This window comes from Cinclus cinclus, chromosome 15, assembly GCF_963662255.1.
Source record: "Cinclus cinclus chromosome 15, bCinCin1.1, whole genome shotgun sequence".
Taxonomy (NCBI): Eukaryota; Metazoa; Chordata; class Aves; order Passeriformes; family Cinclidae; genus Cinclus; species Cinclus cinclus.
The window spans coordinates 402,803-428,401 of NC_085060.1; the positions used below are offsets into that span (position 1 = coordinate 402,803).

Genomic DNA, 25,599 nt, shown 5'->3' on the forward strand with positions numbered 1-25,599 from the left:
CAGGTTCACAGTAGTTTTCCCTACCACACATCCAAACCCTGTTCATACTTCCAAACACCCATCTTGGCTCAGCTAGGGTCATATAAGGGGAACTAAATCCCCTTGCAAAGATGGGGAGCTGCCAGGTTTCCCCAGTTGGGGAACAGTACCAGCCCAGTATCCTCACCAGTCCCATTCCAGCAATTCTCAGCCTCTCCCCTAGTGCCATCACTCTCCCCCCACTTTCCAGGAACAGATACAGCTTGGGGCACAGGTATATATAAAAAGTAAAGTTTATTGCCATTTCTATCTAGATGTACGCAACAGTGTCACCGCTTCTGACATCAAAAGCAATGTCCCGTCACATCCCAAGGAACAGGCCAGGGATGGAGGGCAGCCCAGGAGCACACGCTGGCTCCTCCACCCCAGTGGGTTAGAGCACAGCCTGCCTTGTGGCTCTGCCCAGTGATCAGTCCAGATCTTTCCAGCGCTGCTGCATGGTTCTGTCAGGTGGGATGCCAGGGAGGAGTGAATCTGTCCCCTCCTTGGTGCCACTCACTGTAGTTGGCCGCCCACTGACAGGCGCTCACCATTCCAGTCTGCCTTCGAGTGCCCCAGTTCAGATGGGTATGGCTGACCCAGAGCAGGCACCCACAGCCTGAGAGGTGCCTCTCATGCACGTTTATACATAGTTACAGCTACAGAAGATGCCCAAACTAACCAAACAAGCTTTTTTTCCTTGTAATTCCCACGGTGCTGTGCGTTCAGCCACGGTCTACGCTGCAGCTGCCACCCCTGGTGCCACTCAGTCTGGGTCAGGTTCCAGCAGGCTCCTGGGTGGCTTGTGGGACATATCTGCTTCACTCACTAAACATCGGTCTCCCTCCAGTGTCAGGCTTTGCCAGAAAGAGACACCCCCCTGCAGAATGCAACCACAGCCTGGGGCTGGGCGTCCGCTCCTTCCAACCGTGGGTCACCATCATGGTGCCAAACAGTGCCCAGCTCTGCTCCTCAGCAGAGCCCGGGACAGGTACCACAGATCTCCTGGCACTGCTGGGTTGGATAGGGAGGGGGGGTCAGCTGCCCCTGTCTTCCTTGCAGAAGAGCATCCTCATGAAGGAGACGGCCACTGGCTCTGCTGGCTGGCCAGGGCTGCCCGAGGGCACGGCTCAGTGCCAGGGTCTGGCAGTCCTTCGTGTGAGATGAAGGCAGAAACGATTTTGCAGGAGATTAAGTAGAAAGAGTTCTGTGGCTCTGCCCACCCCGAGGACAGAGCCACCTTACACCGCAGAGCCCCCGGAGTGCTGGGCTGGGGCAGCCATCCCGGGGCTCTGCTCCTCAGGGCACAGCACCTCTGCTGGGAGCCGGGACTGGAACTTCTCCAGCTGCTCAGGGCTGGCCAGGGTCTTCAGGAGGCTGTTCTCACGCTCCAGCTGGGAGTTTTTCTCCAACAGTTCCTTGATTTGCTCTTTCAGGACCTCCACCTCCTCCCGCACGGCGTACATCAGATGATTTTTCACAAGATCCTGCAAAAGGCCATGGAAGAGACGGATCAGTGGAGAGTAATGCCCTGGGGGTTGCTTCCTCCTGTTCTCAAGTGCTGGGCAAAGTGCCAAATGCTGCAGAAACTTTTCCCAAGGACTATTCCTCCCCACCCCAACCTTGGAACCCTGGCCAAGGCTTGGTGCTCATCCAGCACAGCTCCCTCAGCCGCCATCCCTCTGACCTCTCTGCATTCAAAAGCACTCTCCAGCCTCCCTCCCCTGCCCTGGGATTTGGGGGGGTTGAAGTTCCCGAGCACTCAGAGAACCCAGTTCTGGCAGCCCCAAACCCCGAAGTCCCGCTCCACGTCCACCCTCATTCCCTGCGCACTGCGGAGTGCCTGGAGCCAATGAGCTCCAGCGGCCGCAGACAAAGAGCAGCTCTGCTCGGCAGCGGGATGGGGAGTGGGGACCCCCGTGGGCAGGGGGACCCCCACCCTGGGCAGAGCACCCACCCGGGAGCGGGAAGCCCATCCCGGGCATAGCACCCGCGGGGAAGGTGCGGGGCAGAGGGGGCAGCGCTGCAGCTCACCATCGCCTGCTCGATCTTGTTGTCGATGGCCACCACGCTGGCTCCGGAGGCGCTGGAAGAGAGCGGAGAGGCCGAGGGTCAGCACCGAACACCTCCCTTCCACTTCCACACGGGTCCGTGCACCGCGCCATCCCCCCCCCACCACCAGCGCACCGGGGCGTCCCCCTCCCCACGGGAGCTCACGAACTCGGGCACCGGCCGCGTCCGTGCTTGGCTCCCACAGCAGCAGTGCCCCTCCACCTCATCCAGGGGGCCGGCACCGGTACCCCCGGGCACTGGGGCGCCCCTTCCCCCCGACCTCTGCGGCGAATGCCGGGGGCACCGGGGCTGCCCCTACCTGTTGTCGAGCTTCACAGAAACCACATCCCCCCCGAGCAGGGAGGAGAAGAAGGAGATGGAGAAGTTGTGCAGCTGGTAGACAGCCACCTCCATGGGGGACTGGTACATGCCGGTGCTCATGGCTGCGGGCGCTCGGACACACGCTCGCGTACTCGGAATAGAACGCACTGCGGGACCCCAGCGCCGCCCCCGCTTTTATCGGCGGTGCCCGCCCTGCCGGGAGGGGCGAACGCGGCCGGGACCGCCCGCTGCCCGCAGCGCCGCAACGAGGACTGCACCGGTACTGTCCGCCGGTACCGCCCCCGGTACTGAACACTGCCCCCGGTACTGAACACCCGGTACTGACCCCGGTACTGAACCTCTCTGCAGCCCCTCCGCCCCCTCCAGTTAAACCACAGCACGGCGCCGTCTCAGCTCAAGAGTCCCCCAAATCTTCGCCCTCACTCTGCACCCCTCGCGTGTTGCAAGCAGAGTCCTGCTCCCCCAGTACCTCCAGTACAGCCCCCCAGTACCCCCAGTACAGACCCCCACATCCCTCACGCCTCAGCACCCCGTTCCTGCGCTCCTGGGCACCGGGATGCGGACACGCACCCGCTCGGGGCTGGGAGAAGGGGTGAACCCTTCTGCATTTGGAGGGGCAGCCTGCACGTCCTGCACAGGGAGGCCCTGTGACTGAAGGGGGAGGCAGGAGAGAAAGGGGAGCCACGGGCATTCCAAATAGAACCCGGGGTGCAAAATAGAAACGGGAGCGAAGAACAGAAACGGGTTGCTAAAAAATCAGGGCATAGAACAGAAACCGGGGTGCAAAACAAACAGAAACAGGAGTGACAAACAACAGAAACGAGAGCGGAAAAACAACCCGGGCGTAAAAAAAACAACTACAGGAGGGGAAACGAAAACTTGCGCGCATAGCAAACCCGGGGTGCAGAACCAACCCAGGGTAGAGAACACGCCCTGAGATTGCAAAACAACAACTGCATGGCGCAGAACAAACCCGGGGTACAGAACAACAACCCCGGAGTGCAGAACAGACCTCGCATGCAGAACGAACTCGGGGTACAGAGCAAAACAACCGCAGGCTGCAGAGCCAACCCGGGGTGCAGAACAAGAAACCTAGGGTGCAGAACAATGACCTTGTGGTGCAGAACAAATTCAGGGTACACAACACGCCCAAGGTGCAGAACAACAACGGCGGGATGCAGAGCAAACCAGAACAAAATCGGGGTCCATAACAAGCTCTGGAGCACTAATCATCATCCCCCGGTGTCAGACAGTCCGGGGGTACCAAACAGGGTACCGGGGGTACCGAACACCAGTATCTGGGTGTCAGAGCAGTCTGGGGGTCCAGAACAGAGATACCGGGGGTACCGAAGAGGTACCGGGTACCGGGTGTACCGGGGGTACCGAGCTCAGGCCGCCCGGCCCCGCCCGCCGTTACATAACCGCGCAGTGGGGCCCCCCCGCGGGCACGGGCGGCACTGCAGGGACCGCGGCGCTGTGTCTGTGTGTGTGACAATGTCTGTGTGTATGTGTGTGTGACAGTGTCTGTGTGTATGTGTGTGTGACAGTGTCTGTGTGTGTGACAGTGTCTATGTCTGTGTGTGTGTGTGACAGTGTCTGTGTGTATGTGTGACAGTGTCTGTGTGTATGTGTGTGTGACAGTGTCTGTGTGTGTGACAGTGTCTGTGTGTGTGTGTGACAGTGTCTGTGTGTATGTGTGTGTGACTGTCTGTGTGTATGTGTGTATGACAGTATCTGTGTGTGTGTGACAGTGTCTGTGTCTGTGTGTGTGTGTGTGTGTGTGTGTGTGTGTCTGTGCAGCACCATCCCCGAGTGCACACACACGTATGCGAGCCCTGTGCTCAATACACGAGCCCCCCACGTCCACAGAGCCATTTACACAAACAGCAAGTGTGTCTCCTCTGAGGGCCCCTAAAGCACCCCAGGGCCTGGGGTGGCACTGCCCACCCAGTGCTGCCCCCACTGCCCTTGGCTGCCCACTTATCTCTCTGCCTTCTGGATCTGGGTCTGGGGGAACTTTGCTTAGTGGTGCCTGCTGTCCCTGACCCCGGGGCTCATCCCCTGCCAGGCATGGCGAGGCTGATGCTGGATGGCAGACCCCACGCACATCATAGTGTCCAAGAAAGAGTTAATGCTGTCAGGGCACATGTGCCCCAGGGATGCTGCAAAGGACACTGAGCGCCCTGATCAGGGGGTACTGAATGTGCCTGGCACTTGGCTGTTGGAAGAGGCCAAGGAACCCTTATTTATGGGCGTGTTGCTGTGCCCCTTCCTCGAATAGGGAGGGAGAGCAGAGTGGAATTTCCCCATCAGAAAGGGAAACTGAGGCACAGTGCAGCACAGCTGCTGCTGGGAGTGAGACCTAGCCAGGCAGCTCTCCACAAACCACAGTCCTGTCCCAGGGCAAGGTGAGGATGCTGTGCTGTCTGTTCATGCAGCCGGGCACGTGCAGGTGCCCTGGGACACGCAGGTTAGATGTGGGGATGTGAAAAAGCATTTTCTCCCTGGTGGGCTCCTCTGGGCCACCTGTGGGGGTGATTATGCACATCCCCCTGTGTGTCAGCACTACTCCTGCCCATCAGAGCTGCTGTCCAGGGGCTGAGCAGGGTTCTGGCACTGCAGAGAATAGGCAGGTGTCTGTCCTCAAGCCCCAAGGCTGGCCTGTGCTCCCCCCTCACCCACAGCAGGCCTTACTTACCAGTCCCTCCTCCTGAAGAGGCTCGGGGAGTAGGGTGGCTGGAAGGCCATGCCCCCCTGACCATCCCAGCCCCTCTGCTCCGAGCAGCGATGCTGGCTCTGCCTGTGGCTGCGTCCCCCGGGCTTGCAGTGGCAGAGACAGCTTGGGTGTTGGCTGCATCCAGGGGCTGCAGCCACAGGGTAAACATGCTGGGAGATGACCTCAGCTGCACTCAATTGGCCCTTTCAAGGCCAATGGCCAGTGTGCCATCCCGAGCTGCGCGGGTGCCCCCCTCCCCGGGGAGATGAAAGGCCTCTGTGTGCACTTGTCCCCAGAGTGGCTGGGGGTGGGCTTGGTGGCAGCCTCCGGGACACAGTTTTGTCCCCTTGCTGGGACAAGTCCAGACCACCCACACCAGGGGTCCCTCGACTGAGTTTGCTGCTGCAGCTCATGAAGCATGCTGGTTTCACTGTGGAGAAGACAGGAGAGATGGGGGGAGCATTTTCTCCCACGGTTGTACCACCTCCTGTCTTCTGCAGAGAGGTGTCAGAAGCAGGAAGATGGGGTGGGCGGGCCCCAGCCTGCCCCCAGCCCTGGCAGCTGTGCCTGTTTTCCACCTCCTGTCATACGGCCCCCCAAGTCCTGGCTCAGCCTTCCCTCCCAAAGGAAGCCCTAAATCATTAGTGGCAGGGACCAAGGGCTCCAGAACTGGCATCCCAGAGCCTGGCTGGTGGTCCTTGTCTCACAGCTTGAGGTTCCTGGTTCTGGCCTGGTACCTTTCGGATGCAGTACTCAGGCACTAAGGACTGAGGAAAGAAACCTCGTATTTCTGCAGCTGCTGGAGTGAAGCTGGAAATGTCTGGGCAGGGATTGCTTCAGCTCTTCCACCTCCAGTATTTTTCCCATGGAGTTGGAACTATTGCAAAAAATGAACCGGAGTAAGTGACTGATTTCCCTTCAGTCCTCCCAGGTCTTTGCACCCAGCCCTGCCTACATCGCTGCTCAGGCCATGGGCTCCTCACTCAGGCTGGGCAGGATGCTGTCAGCCTTGGGGAAGCGCCAGCAAGGGATTCTCTGGTGGTGTGAGGAAGCAGAAGTTTCTTTCCTGGCATTCAGTAAATGAAGGATCCCTGGGCAGCCGGTGGCCAGGGCAGGTCAGGCTGGGCAGGGGGTGCAGCCCCCCTCCCGTGGGGCTCCCGAAGGAGTCGCAGGGCACACACAACCACGGCACACCCTGCAGCCCCTGCAGGCAAGTCCTGCCTGCACATGTGCGTGCACACACAGCACACCCACACAGCACACCCCCTGCATGCACACGTGTGCCTGCAGCCCACATGAGCATGTGCTCTGCTCATGGGGGCACACCCTACACACGCATGTGCAAGCACATTAGTTTAGTAATTGAGCTGATGATCCGACCTGAATGCTTCTGTGACCCTGTGACACACACTTTGTGTACCAAACAAATGCTGCTGTTCTGTGTGCAGATGTACGAGTGCTGCCTACACCCTCTGCACACGCTGCCCTAACATCTGCACACCTGTGTGAGCACAGCTGTATACCTGCACACCTGTGTGAGCACAGCCCTGCCTGCATGCCTGTGTGAGCAGCCTGGCACAGGGCAGCTCCGTGTGCCCCTGCACAGCAAGAGGGCACCCCCAGCCTTCAGGTGTCACCAGCAGCCCCACTGGCACCTCCACAGTGGGAGCAGCAGCTCCCAGTTCTGCTGGATCCTGCTTTGTGCCATTTCTCCCCAGGAGCCCCTCTAAGCTGCCTCAGTGTCCCACAGCAGCAAGGTCCTACATGGGGCTCCAGCTGCACCCCAAGTGGTGGGGGAGCCCTTTCCTAGCTCCCCACAGCCCTGGCCTTGCCGCCTCCTCTCCCACCACCTGCTCCTACTCTTCCAAGCAGAGCAGGGTGGACAACGCAGCCCCTTGTTCCTAAAGAGCAGGGCCAAGCACCCACAGTTGCCCTGTGCCAGTGGTGACGGGCGCTTGGGGCAGGCTAGGCGGGGGGGCCAGGTGGGAACTGCACGCAGCTCCTGCATCCACACTGTGACAGCAGGCTCATCAGGCTGGGCCGAGCTCGTGCCTGTGGTTATTTTGGTAACAGCTATGGCAGCCGCAATACAGGGTAATTGTGACACTAATTGTTGTGCTCTCCGGGGGGAAAAAAAGCACCCGCGGTTGTCATCAAGCAGTGAGGAGAGGTGGTGACACCAGCCAGTGATGATATCACCCCAGCAGTGGCCCTACAGGACACCCCAAAGCTGCCAGCAGCCCCTCAGCCTTTGTGCAACCTGTGTCTCAGTCCAGAGGATGCCAGCCCCCCAGTGGGTGACATTAAGCGACAACCCCCTCCTCAGCAATGGCACCTGGAGCTCTGCAGCTGCCGCAGGGCTCTGCCAGGCTGCAGCAAGGGGTGACAGGGAGCAGGACGAGGGAGTTACCTCTCACTGCCTGGCATCCCACACCTGCACAGTGCTGTGGGTCAGGGGCCATGCCCTCTGCCCACAGCCCCGGGGACAAGACATGCCTTTGTGCTGAGCCCCATGCACTGGAGCTGCTCTAAGCTCTGCAGCGCCACACACCAAAAGATGCTCCTGTGGCAGTAGCAGCCGATGGAGCTGGAGGGGTGGTTGGGGCTTCAGGAGCAGCCCTGGCTCCCCAGACATGGTCCTCCCTCCCCCTGCTCCAGGCTGTGGTCATGGCCTCGTGGCAGTTTTCCTGGCTTGCTTTCTCCCAAGGACTCAGCTCAATGAGAGGAAGGCCCTTCAGAGGGTCTGAGGCGTGGGAAATGTTTATAGCTTGGCCTCAGAGACACTGGAGAGCAAACTGGGAAAGGCTCAGAGCCAAGGCTGACCAGGCTGCTCTGCAGAGCCAGATCTCCTGCTCCAAGGGTCACAGCAGAGTGGGAGAGGAAAAGCTACTGCTTGCAAACACACAGCTAAGAAAACTCTGCCTGCCACAGCCCAAGTCCTGCAACTGTGGTGGTACCAGCCAAGGGACTGGGAATGCCAGCACCAGAGCATCCTAGCCATGCACTGCAGGAACAGAGGGAGGTGTGGTTGGGGACACTGGGGATGGCTGGGGCCTGGGGGAGCCTGTGGCAGGAAGGGCTGGGTGTGGGACAGGGCTGAGCAGCTCCAGGTCTTGTCCAGCAGCTCTATCCTGGTTCTGGAAAGGAGAGGTAATGCCAGGGGCTGCCCACGGGCAAACAGCAGCTGAGTCATCTGCCATGCCAGTCCCAGGATCCTGAAAAGCAGCTGCCTGCCCTATGGCACTGTGTGGGGCTGCTGTGCCAGTCCCAGGGGCTGTGGGCCAAGCACTGCCAGAGCGTACCAGTTGTCCAGATCCCGATTTCTTCTTCCTGGAGATCCCCTGGCTGAGCTGCTCCCTGAGGCCTGGCACTGCCCCCCAGCTCAGCTGCTGCCCTCCAGGAGCTGTGTGAGACATGCAGAAGCCCCAGGCAACCAGGAACCCTGTGACCCATGGGAACCCAGGTCATGCCCATCAGAGCCTTGGAGGGGTCATAAATCCCTCAACCCAGGGCATGTGCTGCTCCAGAACAGCAGGTAACCACTCCTGGGCACACCTGGATGTGCCGGGGTAGGGATGCACCCCCTGCTGCAGAGCTGATGCTGCTGGCCTTGCCTGGTCCCAGTCCCAAACCAGGGGACACCAGAATCATGTGTGGCCTGCACAGAGGTGGTGGCCCCTGCCTCACTGGAGAAGCCCAGGGATGGTTTCAGTGAGGGAAGGCTGGAGGGGAACCTGCTCTTGGGAAGGCTGGCAAGAAACATGTCCTCCTTCCCTTCATGTCCTCCTTCCCTTCATGCCCAGTGGAGGTGAGATGAGCTCTGTGGCCATGGGCAGGGGACACAGGTGACCCACCCTGCCAGGTAGCAGGCATGGGCAGGGATTGTGGTGTGGAGACTCCTCCAGCCTGTCAGGCAGTGCAGGCAGTGTGGGGTGGTGGAGGCAGCCCTGGTAGGCTCCCATGTCCAGCTGTGGGGCTGACTGCTTCCTCTGATAAAGGTACTTGGCTGTACTCCCAGTTCTGTTTTTTTCTAGCATGCTAGTGCACACCCCTGAGCCAGCCTGCTGAGAGCTGCATTTTTTCCTTAACTGTGTTACCAGACCCTCTTCTTCCTCCTGTGCCCCTGGCAGCAGCAGTAGTGTGAGGACAGGAGGTCAGAGAGGACCCAGTTCTAGACAAGCCTTTCTCACCATGCTGGAAGCCCCCAGGGCCACAGCTTCCCCAGGCGTGCTGGTGTAGGAGAGGAAGATGAAAACAGGCTCACTGGGCTGTTACCAGCCCTGGATCATGTGGCCAAACATCTCACCTTGCTGTGTTTGTCAACACCAGCCCCAGGCTGTGCCAAACTTGCCAGGGCCTGTGGGGCATCCTAGAACCTCACTGCTCCCCCCAAAGGGTCCCACAGCTGCCAAACACTGAGGTGAGAGTGCCAGGTATGTCACAGCCCAGTGAAAACCCTGCAGCTTCCACTGAGCATCGTGCCTGGCTGTTGGGGCAGTGCAGCTAACCCCACCATGCTACCTGCTCCCATGGACCAGGGATACCCAGTCCCAGGGAGGATGGAAGGCTGAACCCTTGGTAGAGCTTTAATCCACAAATCTGACTGCAGAGCAGTGTTTGACACCCAGGGGCTGGAGTTGGAGTCCTATCACTGAACTCGGTGATATCGCCACTGCGCCCTGCCCTGGTGCTCCTGCCAGGCTCTGAGCTCCAGAACTGTCCCTGTTGTTTCACTCCCTGTGTCATCCTGCACAGCCCCAGCTGGACCAGCCCCGGATCCTGCCTGCCCTTTTCTGGTCCAGTTTTGGGTGGGGGGGATAGAGCAGAGGTGTTTGCAATATTGAAGAGACCTGCTGCAGCACCAGGGCTGTACGACGCCCCTGCACCCTGCAGCAGCAGGCAGGGGGCTGCCAGCCTGGTTCTGCCTCTCCCAGCCCCTCGCTCAGATGCACAGGGATGCCCAGCCCCAGAGAGGAATACCAGAGCAGGGCCTCTGGCATCCCCCAGACACAATCCCAGGCCCCTTTCCAGGCAGGAGCGGGCACTGCGGAGCCCTGCTGGGCGCTGGCAGCTGCTGCCCTGCAGCGTGCAGGAGTGCCCACTCGCTAACTGGGAGGCAGCTCGTTATGTAATGAGGACAGAGGCAGGGGAGCTGCGAGAGCTGTGCAGCACACCCCACGCTGCCCAAATCTGCTTTTCCAGCCCAGAATAAGCCCTGTTTATGGAACCCCTCCAGCCCTTCACTGCCCCTTCCACAGATGCTGGAGCCTGGTGCTCTCCTGCCTGGCCCAATGCTTGGGGGAGCCCCAGCAGCCACACCCCACAATATCGGGGGACAACTGGAGTCCGTGGGGTGCAGAGCCAGGACCTGAGCAGTGGGGCTGGGGAGCTGGGCTGCGCTGGCACAGGAGCCAGCACCCGCAGGAGGTCAGACAAGGACATGTAGGGCACACGGCTTCAGCACAGACGTTATTAATACCCCGGCTGGCCTTTGCAAGGAATCCCGGGCATTTCAAACCAGGGACCTTCGCTGAAACCCTGCCGTCACTGACATTTCAGAACAATAACAACGTGAAAGAAAATCGGCTGCTGGCAGGATGTGTACCTGTGGTGCTGCCGTGGCTCTCTGCGTGCCCGACCTCAGCAGCCAGCCCTCACCTCACCTGTGCCAGCCCTTGGGGACAGCCTGAGACCATCAATCCCCTGGCTCTGAACTACCCAGAGCAGTCCTGCTCCTTTTCACAGGCATATCACAGTGATGGTCTCACTTAAGGACATGGAAATATCTTGTCCTGCCCCATGGCAACTGCCACCCTCTGCCAGTCCAGACAGGGCTGCCACCCCAGGGAATTGCAGGTGGGGGTGACAAGGACTGGATCCTACCCTAATCCTGGAGTCTGGAGGGCCCAGAGTTTCTTCTCTGCCATCAGAGTTGTTCTGCAGCCAAAGCCCCCAAAAATACATATATATATATATATATATATATATATATATATATATATAACTCAGCAGACAGACAGAGGATGATCTCCTGTCCAAAAGCCAGCCATGTTCAGCACCTGGATAAATATAACTCAGAGCTCATTTGCAAAGCATTGGGACGGGTTGTGGCCTCTCTCGCCTCTCCAGCCCTCTTCCCCCAACACACACCCTGGGGTAAAGTTGGAGATGATGATCTCAGAAGTCTTTTCCAACTTAATGGGTTCTGATTCTCTGCCCTCTACCATCAGGGTCTCGGTCCCTCCCAAGGGCAGGATCCACCAGGATCCTGGCAGTGCACACAGAGCACACAGTCACATCCCCTGGGCACACACAGCTGCCAGGCTCTGACAACATAGATCCCAAGCCTTTCCAAGCCTTTCAGTCACATGCAGGTCATGGTGGTCCCCCAAAGTACAGAGTCAGCTTTAACCCTCTTTGTGCTGGGCAGTGGCCAAGGAGGTGGTGTTGGGTCCCAGCAGAGCCTGTCCAGGATCAGGCTGTGTCTCACTGGGAAGGGATAATGGGATGCTGGAGAGAGGAGGATGATGCTGGGATCAGGGCAGACCCCTGCAGACACTTTCAGCTCCAACCTCTTCCTCATCTTTACAGTTCAAAGCCAAAAAAAATCCTGGCCAGCCTTTCCCCATAGGGCCATGCTGCCATCCCCGCCTGACCTTGGGACACCTATTTCTGCCTGTGAGAGCAAAGTGCCTGCTGTAGCAGATGGGTAGTGCTGGAGAATCCCCAGAGAACCAAGATGACAGCCTCCTGAGAAGTTGATGTTGGCATCACCAGACTGCCTCAACTGTCCCAGCCCCCTTGGCCACAGCCTTGTGGTCAAATGGTTCCCTCCCAAGGGGCTGAGTAGGGCTGTCCTGGGCTTCAGAGGATGTTGGGAATATCCTTCTCCCTCCCAGGAGGGAGCTGAGTCTTGCAGAAGCTGGCAGGGGCAGGCATGGTACGTGGTGTGGCACAGGTGCTGCCAGCCCTGCCAAGCCAGGGGGCTGTGGCAGAGCCCCTGCAAGCCTGGTCTGCTGGGACATGGGCCCCAAGTTTGCTGGGTCATGGGCTGGGGGTCCCAAGGTGTTGGGATGGCAGTGATGGAGACCACAGCAGGCTGAATTGCCCACCTGCCACCTTCCCGAGGGTGGGAGGATTTGGGTACGCCAAAGTGAGCACCTCCCAGCAGTACCAGCTACTCCTGCCACCGAAACCAAATCTCCCTAGCACCTCGGTGGTGTGCAGGGCTCACAACCAACACTGCAGAGCACGTGTCAGCTCAGCCTTGTGGGAGCAAAGCAAAGAAAGTCCTGGCACTTGGTTCTGGAGGGCGGGGGAACTGTCCTAGCCCCCTCCATGGCAGAGCTGTCTCAGGGCCCGCAGAAGGAACAGGACTGCTCGGTCCCACACCCACACCTCTCTCACTCTCACTCATGGCCCCTCTCCCCATCAATGTGTCCTTGTTGCTCCAGCCCACTCGACCAGCTGGAATGCTTGCCCTGGCCCTGGCACCCCGGGATGCCCTTTATGCCCTGGCTCCTCTCCTCCTGCATTGCTGCTGCAAAGTGACACTCGACAGATGGGAACAAGTGGTGCTGTGACACAAATGCCACCCTGCTGCTGCTGCCCTGGCAGCTCTTGCCTGCTGGCCCGACCTACAGCGGGCAAGGCAGTGCTGCCCTGCTTTGCCCAAATTCCTGCTTCCCCCAGCCCCTCACACAGAGCTTCCCTGCTTCCCTGTGACTCCTGGGGCTTGCCCAGGCCTGGGAGAAAGCAGCCCTAGCTCCTTTCATGGTTCAGACCAAAGGATGAGACACTGCCCACCCTGTTTGATGGAGCATCAGGTCTGGCTGTGCCTGCAGATGATCTGGCTATGCAGAGGTGTCCCCTCACAGCCCAGAGCAGCATGGGCACAGGCTAGCCAGGCTGCCAGGTGTTGTCCAGGAGAGGGTGGGCAGGAGTGCTGACATGGCTGGCCAATGTGGGCAAGCAGGCTGGCAGGTACCTCCTCTCCCCACCCAGAACCAGGCAGGTCCCGCTTGGCTCACATCCTAACACACACCCAGGGTGCTGCTGCCCCTGCAGTGCCCACCCCCTCCCACACCACGGGCTCCCCTCAGCCCCCTGGCCCAGGGAAAGGTGCCATGTGCTCATGGGCCTGCTCTCCCTGGCCCACACTCTGCTGGGCTTGTGTCTGGCTCTGGGATAATGTTTGCATTACAGAGGGATGGCAAAGACCTTTCTGCCCACTTCACTGGCACCTGCAGGGAAGTGCCCAGCCAGGGTGGTGGCAGCTGTCCACCCTATACCTGTTGCTTCCATGTGAGCTTGGTCCCCTGGCACTGCTGAGACCTCCCTGGGAAGCAGTTTGTGATACCTTGTGTGAGGAAAGGGTGGGGAGAAACTCTTTCTGCACAGTATCCTGTGCACTGCTGGAACAGCAGGGCTTTCTGCAGAAGCAGGAGCCCTGGAGGCAATTGGTCCAGAGCATGCCTTCCTTGTGCATTCCTAACAACATCCCTGCTGTAAGCAAAGGGTACAGAGAGCCTGGCAGGGACCACCCAGACAGAGAAAAATCCCCAGAGACAGCTTGGACATGCTGAAATGTGTGCTATCTGAGAAGTCCAGCACTGATCTGACCCTGCCTGAGTTGTATCCAGCCAGCCCCAGAGCCAGACTCAGCTCTGGGTTTAGGATCTTTAGGATCTGTGCTGTCCTGGACGTGTATCCACACAACTTTCCCCTCATCCTGTGTTGCTGCAGGAGCACACCAGCCAAAACAATGGGCACCAAATGGTTTGGGTTCCCTGGTGCCAGCAGCAGGGTGCCCTTATCAGGCATGTTATCGGGGTGTTCCTCTGGCACCCACAATCCTCTGCTGTGTATGCTATCTCCTCTAGGATGTGTTGGCTCATTCCCCAGAAGGAGAAAGTTCAGGCTGGAGCAAAACAACTGCAAACACAGGTGTGGGCACACCTGTCTGTAGTGCCAGGGGCCATGCTCCCAGCTCCCCCATGCTGTGCCACCTAGGGGTGACAGGGATCACCCAGGCAACCTCCAGGCCGAGGTACCTGGACACCGGTGTGACAGAGGGACAAAGCTTCGCAACACACCATGGCACAGCCTGTCACAAAGCATGGAGCTCTTGGGACACATCACACAACAGTGCATGGAAGACAGGCAGCGAGGCGTGCTGAGGGACACTGACAGGGAGAAATCCTTGTCCCCTGGCATGTCTGCTCACTCCCTACCTCAGCAGGAGCACCACAGAACCTGCTCCAGCAGGGATGAGTTCGAAAGCAGCCCACTCTGCCCCGTATCAGTGGCCTCTGGCCCACAGGCACTGTCACTGACTGCCCCAGCCAGCAGCCTAGGTGCTTGGTCCCGATCCCAGCCCTGGCAGTCCATGCTGGGGACAGCATCTCGCTTCCCCGTTCACCCACGGTGCCAGCTTGCTGCAGCGTCTCGGGGAGGAGGGGAACTTCTCCTGCTCCTTCTCGGCTGGGCAGGTTCACTGCTCCCGTACGGGCCAGGTACAGGCGCCTTGGCGGCTGTCCCAGCTCCTCCCTTCCCACCTGAGCGGCAGCTCGGCGTTATGTAAGCGCAGGAAGAGCGTCTCCGCCGAGGCCGGCTCCAGCAGCAGCCTCCCGGCGTCTGACGCTGCTGGGCGAGGAGGCGGGCGAGCGCCGGGGTAGCTCACACGCGTGGGGCAGCCACGTGTGAGCCCACTCGCCCGCACAGCCCGGAGCATGCCCACGGTGCGTGTGCGTGCGGGGTGGCTCCGAACGCGGGGTGCTGCTCCCTGAGCATTCCCCACCCACGGCAGAGCAGCATGCCCCAGAGCCTGCGGCCAGGCGAGCATAATCCGTACCTGAAGCACTGATGGGCCAAGCTCTTCTCAGTGTGCTGGATGTGTCCCGCCTGCTGAAGACGCTGCCTCGGGCACCAGCGGCACTACTGACCCAGCTCGGCTCTTCCAGGCCGAACTGGGGAGACCCAGACCCGCTAGCCCCCGTACAGGCTGCTCCCCGACAGGGTGTCACCAGCTCTCTCTGTCACCAGAGCCAGCCCCACACAGCGCCACTGCAGGACCTGAGACAGCTCTGTCCACTCCTCGCCTCTGGGGTTTACCTCCTCAGGGCTGGGGAGCCTGCAGAGTGGTGCCCCCCGGCACCTCCAGTTGGGTCTCGTCTGTCCTCACTGCTAGAGGAGGGAGCAGGGCAGGGGGAGGCAGTCCTGCCTGCTCAGTCCAGGGAAGGGATGGGAGCAGCCCTCAGCACGTTCGGCTGTGGGGGCACAGGGAGCCTGCCCAGAGCACCCTGAGATCAGCTCGGGCAGGGCAGAGCAGAGCCACTTTCCAGGGACAGCGAGTACCACTCCGGGCCAAACCCGCGTCCACTCCGGGGAGAGCCGGGGGAGCTGCCGAAAGGCCAGGAGCTGGCACTGGGACTCTCGGGCTCCTTACCCAGGCTGTCACTGACGCTCAAGATGGCTTTCGAGGCAGCACAGCTGCTTCCCAAGAAACCTGCTGCGCTCTCCACGCAGGATGGGGCCGATGCCTGGCTGCCGCTGGACACGGTCCATGCCCCTGTGGGCACTGTCTGTGTGGACAGAGGTAGCCAGGGAGATGAGCACAGAGTCCAGCGGCCAAGACACACAGCTGGGGGCTGTTGTCACTGCCCGGCAGACGCAGGGCACCACAAGGCGGGCATGGCGGAGCACAACCACCCAGACCCGCACCCAGGAGCGGGCTGGCACCACGTACGGACTCCGTGCCAGACGCGGCCCCTCCCCACCCGGACCCCACCACCGCTGACACCCCGGGGTCACACGGGTCCCCCTCTCTTGCCAGCCCCACAGCGCTGCCAGCTCCCGGCGGTGACACCCACCTGTGGAAGAGGAGGAGGATGGAGAGCAGGGTCTGGTCGATGTTCCTGTTGCAGATGCCCTGGTTGAAGAGGTAGCAGGGGTCCCGTACGACGGGCTCCAGCGAGTCCTGGCGCATGATGGAGCTCAGCTTGTCGGTGTTGAGGTTCTGTCGGACCAGCTGCTCCCGCAGCTGCCGGAAGCTGCTCACGGTGGGGCTGCCCGGGTTGTTGTTCTCGCCCCCGGCCCCCTCCTCCAGCCCGCTCCGGTTGGCCAGGTCCAGGCAGCAGCTGCAGCAGTCCAGCCCCACGGGCGACCGGCACTCCTCCGCGGGCGACGAGGACATCCCGGGTGTCCCCGCGCCCGGCCACGGCGGCAGTGCCGGGGCCGCTCCCGGGGCCGCGGAGGGCGAGCGGCTGCAGGACGCGCCCGGTGCCGAGCGCCGCGAGCGGCCCCCGCCCGCCCCGGTCCCGTTCCGCCCGCCCCGGCCCCGCCCCAGCCCCGCCCCAGCCCCGCCCCGGTCCCGTTCTTCCCCGGCCCCGCCCTGTTCCGCCCGCCCGGGCCCCGCCCAGGCCCCGCCCCTCTCCGACCCAGCCCCGGTGCTGGTCCCGGTCCCGCTCCGGTTCCGCGCTCCTCGCCGCACGGCTGGGTCCGGGAGAAGCTGGCGAATTGTGACATGGGGTGATGTGGGCCCCGGTGCCCCCTTCCCAGTGGGGACATCACCCGCTCTGCGCTCTCCGGGGGTGGCGCGGGGGCTCAGGAGGCTGGCACTGCCCACGGCATCACTCCCCGAAGGAGTGGCGTGGGCAGCCCGCGTGGCTCCGGAGACGGGGCAGGAAAAAGGGGATGAAAGGCCCCCGGATGGGGGGAAAAGCCAGGAAGGACCTGTCTCACTGCTGGGAACGTCTGGGAGCCGCCTCGCCCAGAGCCAAGCCAAGCATGGGTGGAACGCACGAAGCCTGGGGGCTATGGATGCTGGGGCACGTTGAAACTAGCGGCAGGTGCCCGGGGCTCAGGGAAATGCCAGGGAAAACGGGAATTTCTAGGAGAAGTGGCTTCCCTGGTCCTGTTGCATCTCAGAATGAGCATTTCTGCCCCCACTGACCCGCACTGAGGGGCTAGTGAAGAGTGCTTGGGGCACATGGTGCTGTCCTGGTGGGGCTGGGGCATGTGACAACACCTCAGAGAGGTGGGGGGACGACTAGCCCGGGACCCTCGGAATGAGGTTCGGGAAGATGACAAGGTCCTGGCTTCGAAGCACACACAGAGATGGGGTGGGAGAGGGGCCGCGGGGCTGGGCTATCATCACTGCCGGTCCTGAAGACCCGGGGACCAGCCCAGGGAGTCCTCATCCTTCAGAGAGATGAACAAGTGGGAGCTGGTGGGGAAGGGCTGCGCGAGGGTCCAAGGAAGCAGAGCTGGCGAGGGGAGGAGCAGGCAGGTTGGGGAAGGTGGGTCTGTACAGCGGGGTTGCAAAAGGAACGGTGGAAGGAGCTGCAGGAACCAGTGTTCAGTGGACTGCAGCACGTCTGAAGGGCACGGGATTGATAAGAGATAAACTGGGTCAAAATCTGGCCGGGCAAAGCCACCAGGGCACTGGAACAGCAGAGGTGTCAGCGCAGTGCTTGCCGAGGCTGGTCATGGGGCAGCTGCTGCCGCTGGAGGAGTGTCCAACAAACATTGAACAGCAAACATTGTTCAGCGTGAAGAAGGAAGATGCATCTCTCAAGGATGAAGCAATTTCCAGGCCATTAGTAACCAGGGCAGTCATGAGACTCCCAGATCCACCACAGACCCACAGCTGGGACAGTGGTCATGGTGACCTCGGGCAGGGCTTCCCATGCCAGGCCCCATCAGACCTGGGGACCGGCAGGATCTGGCTCCCGGTGGAGGTGGGCACCAGCCTGGGGTTCAAGTGTGGGCGGGGGGAGCTGTCAGCCCTGGGATGATGCTGAAAACTGGCGAATTCCTGAAGGATGGACGACCCACAAGGTGCCCCAGGAGTGCCCCCTCCTTCTGTGCACTGCTGGATGCTGGGGGCTGTTTTGAGGTCCTTACCCATCTGCCTTGTGGCAGGGGCTAGTGAAGGGGGTCCCTGGTGACCCCACTGTTTCCAGGACCCACGGAAACAGGGGGGCACTGGGATTTCTTTTCTTCCATCGCTCTGGTTTCAGAAGGGTCCCCGTGAGCTGCGGTCCGGCTGCGCCCCGGGCGGAGCTGAGCCCCATGCCACGCTCCATGGGTGGGTGGCCGAGGGCCTGTGGTGGCTGCTGCCATCCCATGGGCACAGGGGGAAGGAAGTGCTCAGCGTTGGCACCCCTTCCTCGGGCCAGCTCCCCGAGTGGCTCTGCCTGGCCCCGATGGCGCTGGAGGTGGCTCCGGGTGCGGGTCGTTGTCTGCTCCAAATCCTTTGCGCCCTTTGGCTGTGCCTCCTCGCCCACAGCCCCTCTAGCCCCACCAGAGCTGCCACACAGGGCTTGGGGCTGTTCCTGGGACGTCAGCTCCTCGCTCCTCATCCACAACCCAGACGCATCATGGGCTGCCACCTTCTCAGGTGCAAGCCACGACGGGCTCCCCAAAGCCCCAAATCCGGGAGCCACATCCTGCTTCAAGGTGATCAGCTGGTGGCAGCAGCTGGAAAGTAGGTTTCCTATGTTTAGCTCTGGCCTTTTTGGATCCTGCTGTTCACAGGACTGGGACACTGCTCATTTCTGCACACCCACTTCCCTCAAGGGCACCCCGCTCCGCACCCAGACGTGTCATTGCAGCTCTAAGCCACAATGGCACAGGCATGCTGGAGGGAGTGGGGGCTCGGCCGGCTCTGGGGCAAGCCAGGAGGGCAAGGACAGCTTTGGCCCCAAAGCCTATTGCACTCAAAGGGCCTTCATGTTACTCCCTCTGCTCTGAAAGGGATCCCCTGCTCCTGGCTGAAATGTGGGGTGCTCTGCTCCCAGATCAGGGCAGCGACTCCAGTCCTGCCCCGGCTTCTCCTGCAGCCCCCCGGACAAGAGGGCGTAGTGGAGTGGGAAGGTGAGAACAGGGAGAATGTGTGGGGCTGTGGGGTCTGGGTTCAGCCAGCTCTGTGCCTGCCATGTCCCCAGCCATGTGACATCTGTCTGTCTGGGGCCTGTCCAGGTGTTCTCAGGCCACCATCCCCATCACCTCCTCTCCCCACAGACCCCACTGCAGCTGGCTCAGAGCCTGGCATGGCTCTGGGTGCAATCTGCCTGTCCTGCCTTCCCTGTTCCTTCCTGCTGGTGCGGTGGTGAGAGCTGGCTCATGCCAAGGGACCATCTGCTCCAGGGGAGCCCACCAGAGCCAGGCCCCTGCCAGCCGACCCCCCTGTGCCTCCCTGTGCTAAGAATAACCAGCACAGTCAGCAGCCCCGGTATCTGCCGGTGCCACCCCCGTGCCAGCCTGTGGGGCACAGCATCCATCTGCTGCCTGACGTAAGCCACCAGCCTCAGGGGGAGATGGGTAGGCAGTCTTGGGGGGCACTTGTGGCTGTGAGGAGGGGTCCTGTCCCCCCCCACCTGAACAGGAACCAGGATGTTGTGGTGGGACATGGAAGTCTTGCTGCCCAGTGCCCAGCACAAGGACGTGGGGAGCTGCCTGCCTTTCTTTTGTCCTGCTTTTCCCAGTGTTCCACAAACAGATCCCCTCTCCCCAGCTCTGCAGCACCCTTGGGAGGTCAGGGCAGCCCCCGGGGCTGGTGACAGTGGCTCTGCAGAGGGATGGGCACCCAGAAGGCTCCGTCACCTGGAATCTCCATTCAGGGAGATAAGCCAGCACAGTGGTGGTGCAGAGGTGTGTGGGGCAGCTCCCCTGAGCTCCAGAGCATCTCTTTTCCCTGTTCATGGGACCACACAGACTGACACAACTCCCCAAGCCTCATGTGTGCTGGAGTCACAGGTCTGCAGCTGGCACAGGAGTGGGCTGGGGATGCCTCCAGCTGGTGCCACTCTCTTACTGGGGGTCTCACCTGGACTGTGCCCCAGGAATGCAGAGCTGCTGCTTCTCCTCTGGGACCTGTATGAGCTGCATTTGCCCCTGTGCCCAGGCCCTGAAGAGAGGATTCTGTTCCCGGTCTGCAGGGACACCATGCTCCTACCTAGGGCAGACACAGTGCAGAGCCTTCCTCCCAGGCAGTGATGGTGAGTCATGCAGAACCAGGCTGGCATGTTTTCTCCTGTGTGACACTCCAGTAAATCATGTAAGATGTTCTGACAGCCTGGGCCAAGGCAACTTGTGGCACGTGGGGCTCCTTGCATCACTCTTCTTCCAGCGTGGGGACTCACATGGCCCTGGGAGTGGTCCTGGCACAATGGTGTTGGCAAGGGGCATTTCCCACTGGGACAGAGGGCAGTGGGCTATTCCAATGCAGGACTTTCCAGCTCACTGGGGAGGGATTGAAACCAAGCTAGCATTTCCACAGGATTGATGAAAGCCTGGGGTTGTCTGGCAACAAGTAGGTAAAACTTCCTGTTCATCCACATGGCAAGCACTAATTGGCATCGAGAAACTGTCTTCATGCTCTGTGAGGAGCACAGCAAAGGGACATAGGAGCTGCAGGGGTGCCCTGGGGGAGTGTTGAAATCATCATGAATCATTATGATACCCAGGACTGTGGGTGCCGCTGGCCAGTGTAGCAGAGCATGGGGGGGGGGGGGGGGGACCGGGGGAGGGCAGGCAGGCTCAGCTCTGTGCCACTTTGCCTGCTTGGAAATTGGGGTTTGGAGTTGAGCAATCTCTGCCCATGCTCTGAGAACAGAGGCACTCCCTACAAAAGGCAGGTGACGTTTGGGGTAGAGGTTCAGTAAGGACAGAGCCACACTGATTGTTTGGGCATTTTCAGGTGTTTTTTTTTTTCTTTGGTGGGTTCTTTTTTGTGTTTTTTTTTTTTGGGGGGGGGGGGGGGGTAATTATTATTTTTTAAATAGCCTATGCTTCCCTCTAGTGGGGAAAAATTGCTGTCCATGGCTGCAATTAGACATGTCATACCACAGTGAAAAACTCTTCCTGGGTGCCCACTGCTCTGACAGTGGCTGTTGGTGATGAGCCACCTGCCGTGCCACCCACAGGTAATTCCTCCTTCTCCTACACCTGGAGCTTTGCACTTCCCCCCCTTCCTGCCTTCATTCCCAGCCTGTGATTCTCAGCATGTTCCCAGGTGTCCAGGGACGTTGCTCCCCCCTCTCCCTGATACTGTTAGGAATAACCCTGCTCCTGCTTGGCCCTCGGTGAAGCGAACCCCAGTGGGTCTCAGAGCTTTTGGCTCTTGCACCACTGAAACAGGGGACACAGGGGATGGCAGAGGCTTGGGGGGGAGGTGGGATGGACGTGGGACACGGGATGCTGGACCCTGCAGGATCATCGGGTCACGTGCAGATGGGGCAGCTGAGTTGCTGCAGAGGATACATGAGGTGGTGGGAGCCGTCCCTGTCCCTGCAGTGGGCTCAAGGGGACACAGCCCCCCAGGCACACGAGTGCCTGTGCGCTTCCCTTCCTCATCCTCACCTCTGTGGGGCTTCTCTGTGCTCCAGCTGGTCATGGCAGGTCATGGCAAATCCCAGGAATGTCTTATGTTTGGTGACACACGGACACACAAACACACACAGACACGGACACACAGACACACAGACAGACACACGGACACACAGACAGACACACAGACACACGAACAGACACACGACAGACACACGGACACCCAGGGGCGGGCCCCCGTGCCGGAGCAGCCGCAGCCGCAGCCGGAGCCGTTTCCCTCGCCCCGGCTGCAGCCGCTGGATGGCGGCAGGGCCCCGGCGCTGCCCCGGCACCAGGAGCAGGGCTGGCTGCGGGCAGCGGAGCGTGTGGGGCCGGCCAGGGCAGGGTCCTGGTGCCAGCTTGTCCTGTACGGAGCCTGGTGAGCTCTGAAGGTGAAGGATGCTTGTTGAGCAGCGATGAACGGGCACAGCCCGGGAGCTGAGGCAGGGCAGAGGCGAGGGGCAGCCCCCAGCCCCCAGGCCGGGACAGACGGACGTGGGACAGACGGACATGGGACAGACAGGTTCTGCTGCACTGCCCGGTAGTGCCGGACACCTCCCCAGGGCAGGGGCACAGCACCCACCTGCCCAGAGGTGAGGGGTACAAGGTACCCCCGTGTAAGGGATGGAATCATAGAATCGTAATTTCTGTTGGCAAAGACATCTGAGGTCACTGAGTCCAGTCATTAGCCTAGCACTGCCCTGGTGCTATTTGGCCCACGATGCCTCTTGAACCTTTGATCCTAATTATTGTCGATGTAATGAAAGCACGCTGGCTGCTGTGCCTGTGGTGGCCGCTTGTGCAAACACCGGGGGGAGCACAGCCCCAAGGAATTAAGTCTTCCAGCAAATTCAGTATCAAACAGCTTCTGGTTCTACAAATAGCCCTTGCACAGGAAGGTGCCTTTGTGCAGGCACGATCGCGACACCCCAGCCTGATCCAGGTGTTTCACACCTCTCTGGCACTTCTGGACTTGGCAAGAGAATATCAGGTCCCAGGCTGTTGGCTGCAGGAGCCCAGAGGAACATGGAGCTCCTCTGGAAAGACTTCCAGTGAAAAGGGTGCTGCTGGTTCAGCTGCAGAGGGCTCCTTGGATGAGACAGTGAAGGCTCTTTGCATCCATTGAAACGTCCTGGACATGGTTCTGGGGTGATGAGGGGCTCTCACAACTGAGAAGGGTTGGGAAAGCATTCAGGGCAGCTGGAGCTGAGGACGGCAAGGATGAGAAGGATCCAGGCCAGCATGGCACAGTTGGTCCTGATGGCAGTGGGATCACTTGTTCCCAAGTTTTTGAAATCAGGAAGCCAGTCCCAGGGAGATGATGGGGAGGAAACTAGTGAGGGAGGAGCTCTGTGAGCCACAGGACCTTTGCAAAGGGCTTCTTCTTCCCACCAGGATTTCTGGTCCTGCTTGGACTCAGGGAGGTGCTGTAGTTCTTTCTCAGGCAATGTCCCTAAGCCTCAGACAGGAATTCATGGGCTCCTGAAGGGAATGTGAGTCTGAGTGGATTAGGGAGAATGTCACCTCTAACAGCTGGGTGGGAACCAGGTGCACGAGTGGCTGCAGGAAGGCAGTGGGTGGGAGAGCTGGCAGAGCCCAACCTGGCTGCAGCTCTGTGGGATTCACAAGTGCCCCCAAAGAACTGATGAGGTGCTGGGGCACTGGTGGGATTGGCACATGGTTAGTAGTGTGGGCATTACAAATTTCAGGGAGAAGTAAACCAGGCAGCACCAGGCTTGCTGTGATGGGCCTCTGCACAACAAGCTGGGAATTGCTCATCAGAAAGCCGTGGCTGGGCAAAAGAATAAACAGCATAAATCGTTTAGGAATGAGGTAAAATTCTGTTATAAGTTTAACATAATTAAGGTAAATTAGTCATTACATAATGGTGAGACACGGACATGTAACAATGCCCTTTGGGCTTGTCTTATGTGTGTGGCCTTTATGAGTAAGAGCTGCTGGGATCCCTCCGTGGCATGGGTGGGTGCACCAAGAGGGGAGCACCTGCACCCCAAAGGATTGGGCTGGTGTTCCTGAGCATGGCTTCCTCTCGCCCTCCAGCAGCCAGCCTGGATCTCCTCAGGGACAGGAATAGTCTCAGCACAAGGAGAGAAGGCAAGGCAGGATGCTTTCCTGTCAAAGCCTCATTATTCAAATTCAAGCTCTTCTTCAAAAAACAGAATGTCAAGAAATAGCGCAGCTCCAGCATCAGTGGTCTCCTGGGAGAAATGTTAAAAGTGGGATCTTAAGCCTGCAGTTCTGTAACACAGGAAAGCCTTGGGTTGGTTGTGCCCTGATGGATTCCCTGGGATGACTTCAAAGGAGCCTCTGTCCCCAGCCCCCAGCTCATCACAAGTGTGGGGTTTCATCTGAGGGGCCAAACCCCAGGGGACAGAGGGGAATCCCTCAGAGGCTGGGGGCCTGGGAGGTCTTGGAGGGGTGGTTTTGGTGTCAGTGGCACGTGCTGAACCCCAAGCTCAGCCCTGTCCATTTGGAATGCTGTGTGCCAGCCGTGCTGCCAGAGCACGGAGCAGCACGAGGGTGCCTGGCCAAGGTCGTGCCCCCAAGGTGGGCACCTCGCAAAGCTGGAAACCAGTGTCCCTCCTGCAGGGCTGCATGCCCCAGCTGTGCCCAGCTCTGGGGCACGTACCCCTCAGGGACAGGCTTAGCAGGAAGAATCTGGTGCTGCCAGGAGGGAGACACCAGCCCGTGCTGCCAGCTGGGCACCTCAGCACAGCCAGGACATGGCACCAGCCCCCAGCACTGTGTCCCCACCCCATCCTGCGGCTCTGATCCAGCCGTTCCTTACAGTGGAACTTCAGGCTTTTAATTGTAAGTCCATGAAACACACATTTGAGATGCTTAATTTGCAGTGAGAACTAATTAATTTTATGGGCCTTGACCACATTTGTTTCATTTTGGAGTTAATGCTTGGCTGTGCTGGTGGAGGTGCAGAGAGCAAGGAGCCTCTGCTCTGGGACTGTCTAGACTGGGCTGGTGGTCCTGTGTGGAGCTGGTGGCCCTGTGCAGGGCTGCTACCTCACTCATTCTTGCCAGGCTGGCTCTCACTCCAGCCCAGCTGAGCAGGAGGAAATTAGGGCTGAGTTTGGCCTCTGTCCCAGCTGGTCCCACAGGGCTGGACCCACATCCAAGCACCACATCCCAGGGACAGTCTCTGCTCCCCAGCAGTGTCCCTGTTTCCAGGGACTGGCTCAGCATGGCATTGCCTCACCCTGCATTTGTCAGCCTTGCATGAACCTTTTCCCCCACTTCAAAGGGGATTTAGGGCCAAAGATTTGCTTTCTCATGGCCAGCCTCCCCAGAACCCAGCACCATTGCAATGACTCCCATGGCCATGGGAGCTCCTCCAGCAGCATCTGCTCAGCCTGGGGATGCTCAGAGCTCTTTGCCTAGCCCTCCAGCCCCAGGGAGTCCCTGGTCATGATCTCATTGGGAAAAACACAAAGAGGCAGCCAGCCTCCACCTCTCCCTACAGCTGTGAGCCAAATGGCCACCAAGGGACAGCGGTGGCACCCGGCAGAGCCCCTTGCTGCTGGCTGTGGGGAGCCTGGAGCCAGAGCACAGGACTGGAGAGCCAAGCTCCTGCCAGGAGCAGCCCAGGGCTGAATGAGGAGGGGAGAGAACTGCCTGCTAGAGCTGACACGGGGTCTGAGGCGTGGGGGAGAAGGTGGGGAGGGGGTGATTGTGTTTGCCATGCTCCAGACCCGCTGGGAAGGGGCTATGGGTGGCTCTGGTAAAGGTCTGCAGGTGCTGGGATCCAGCTGGGCCCCTGGCACAGTGACCAGAGCAGCAGTGTCTGCACCACAGGGAGCACAGATGGGCTGTTTTTGGGGCCTGGCAGACCTGCAGTCTCCTGCTTTATGACTGTAAAGGGCCTGCTATAAACTGTGATTGAAAACATGAATCATCTTACTAATTAAACAGAGTTACTCCATGCCAGGAAATCTGTCTCTTTTGTCAGGATCTTAGTTTTTAATGGGCATAAATCTCAGGCAAAGCTAAAGATTGGCTCCTGGACTCTTTATCACCAAGTAGCAGTGATTTACCCTGTGATTTAACCCTGCCACCAGAGAAGGAAT

At 59.9% G+C, this 25,599-nt stretch overlaps 1 protein-coding gene across 3 annotated transcripts; it reads right to left on the bottom strand.

Moving 5' to 3' along the window:
- Positions 1 to 254: 254 nt before the first annotated feature.
- On the bottom strand, positions 255 to 23,278 carry TSC22D3 (TSC22 domain family member 3). Of its 3 annotated transcripts, XM_062503070.1 has the most exons (4): positions 23,261 to 23,278; positions 16,000 to 16,301; positions 2,053 to 2,104; positions 255 to 1,505 (listed from the first exon to the last, which is right to left on the bottom strand). In XM_062503070.1, the coding sequence occupies exons 1-4, from the start codon at positions 23,276 to 23,278 to the stop codon at positions 1,260 to 1,262; spliced, it is 618 nt and encodes a 205-aa protein (XP_062359054.1). In that variant the 3' UTR covers positions 255 to 1,259. The 3 variants fall into 3 exon arrangements, with proteins under 3 accessions (XP_062359054.1, XP_062359053.1, XP_062359055.1); XM_062503069.1 differs by lacking the exon at positions 23,261 to 23,278 and having other exon boundaries at positions 16,000 to 16,438; XM_062503071.1 differs by lacking the exons at positions 16,000 to 16,301; positions 23,261 to 23,278 and adding an exon at positions 2,390 to 2,844.
- Between the last annotated feature and the right edge of the window lie 2,321 nt (positions 23,279 to 25,599).

Bases quoted from the DNA above. Each gene is read 5' to 3' on its own strand.
- TSC22D3 (XM_062503069.1), bottom strand. From the start codon at position 16,322: ATGTCCTCGTCGCCCGCGGAGGAGTGCCGGTCGCCCGTGGGGCTGGAC. The intron at 2,105-15,999 runs GTGGGTGTCACC...GCTCTCTTCCAG, and splicing joins ATCCTCCTCCTCTTCCACAG to CGCCTCCGGAGCCAGCGTGG. The intron at 1,506-2,052 runs GTGAGCTGCAGC...GGCCTTTTGCAG, and splicing joins ACAAGATCGAGCAGGCGATG to GATCTTGTGAAAAATCATCT.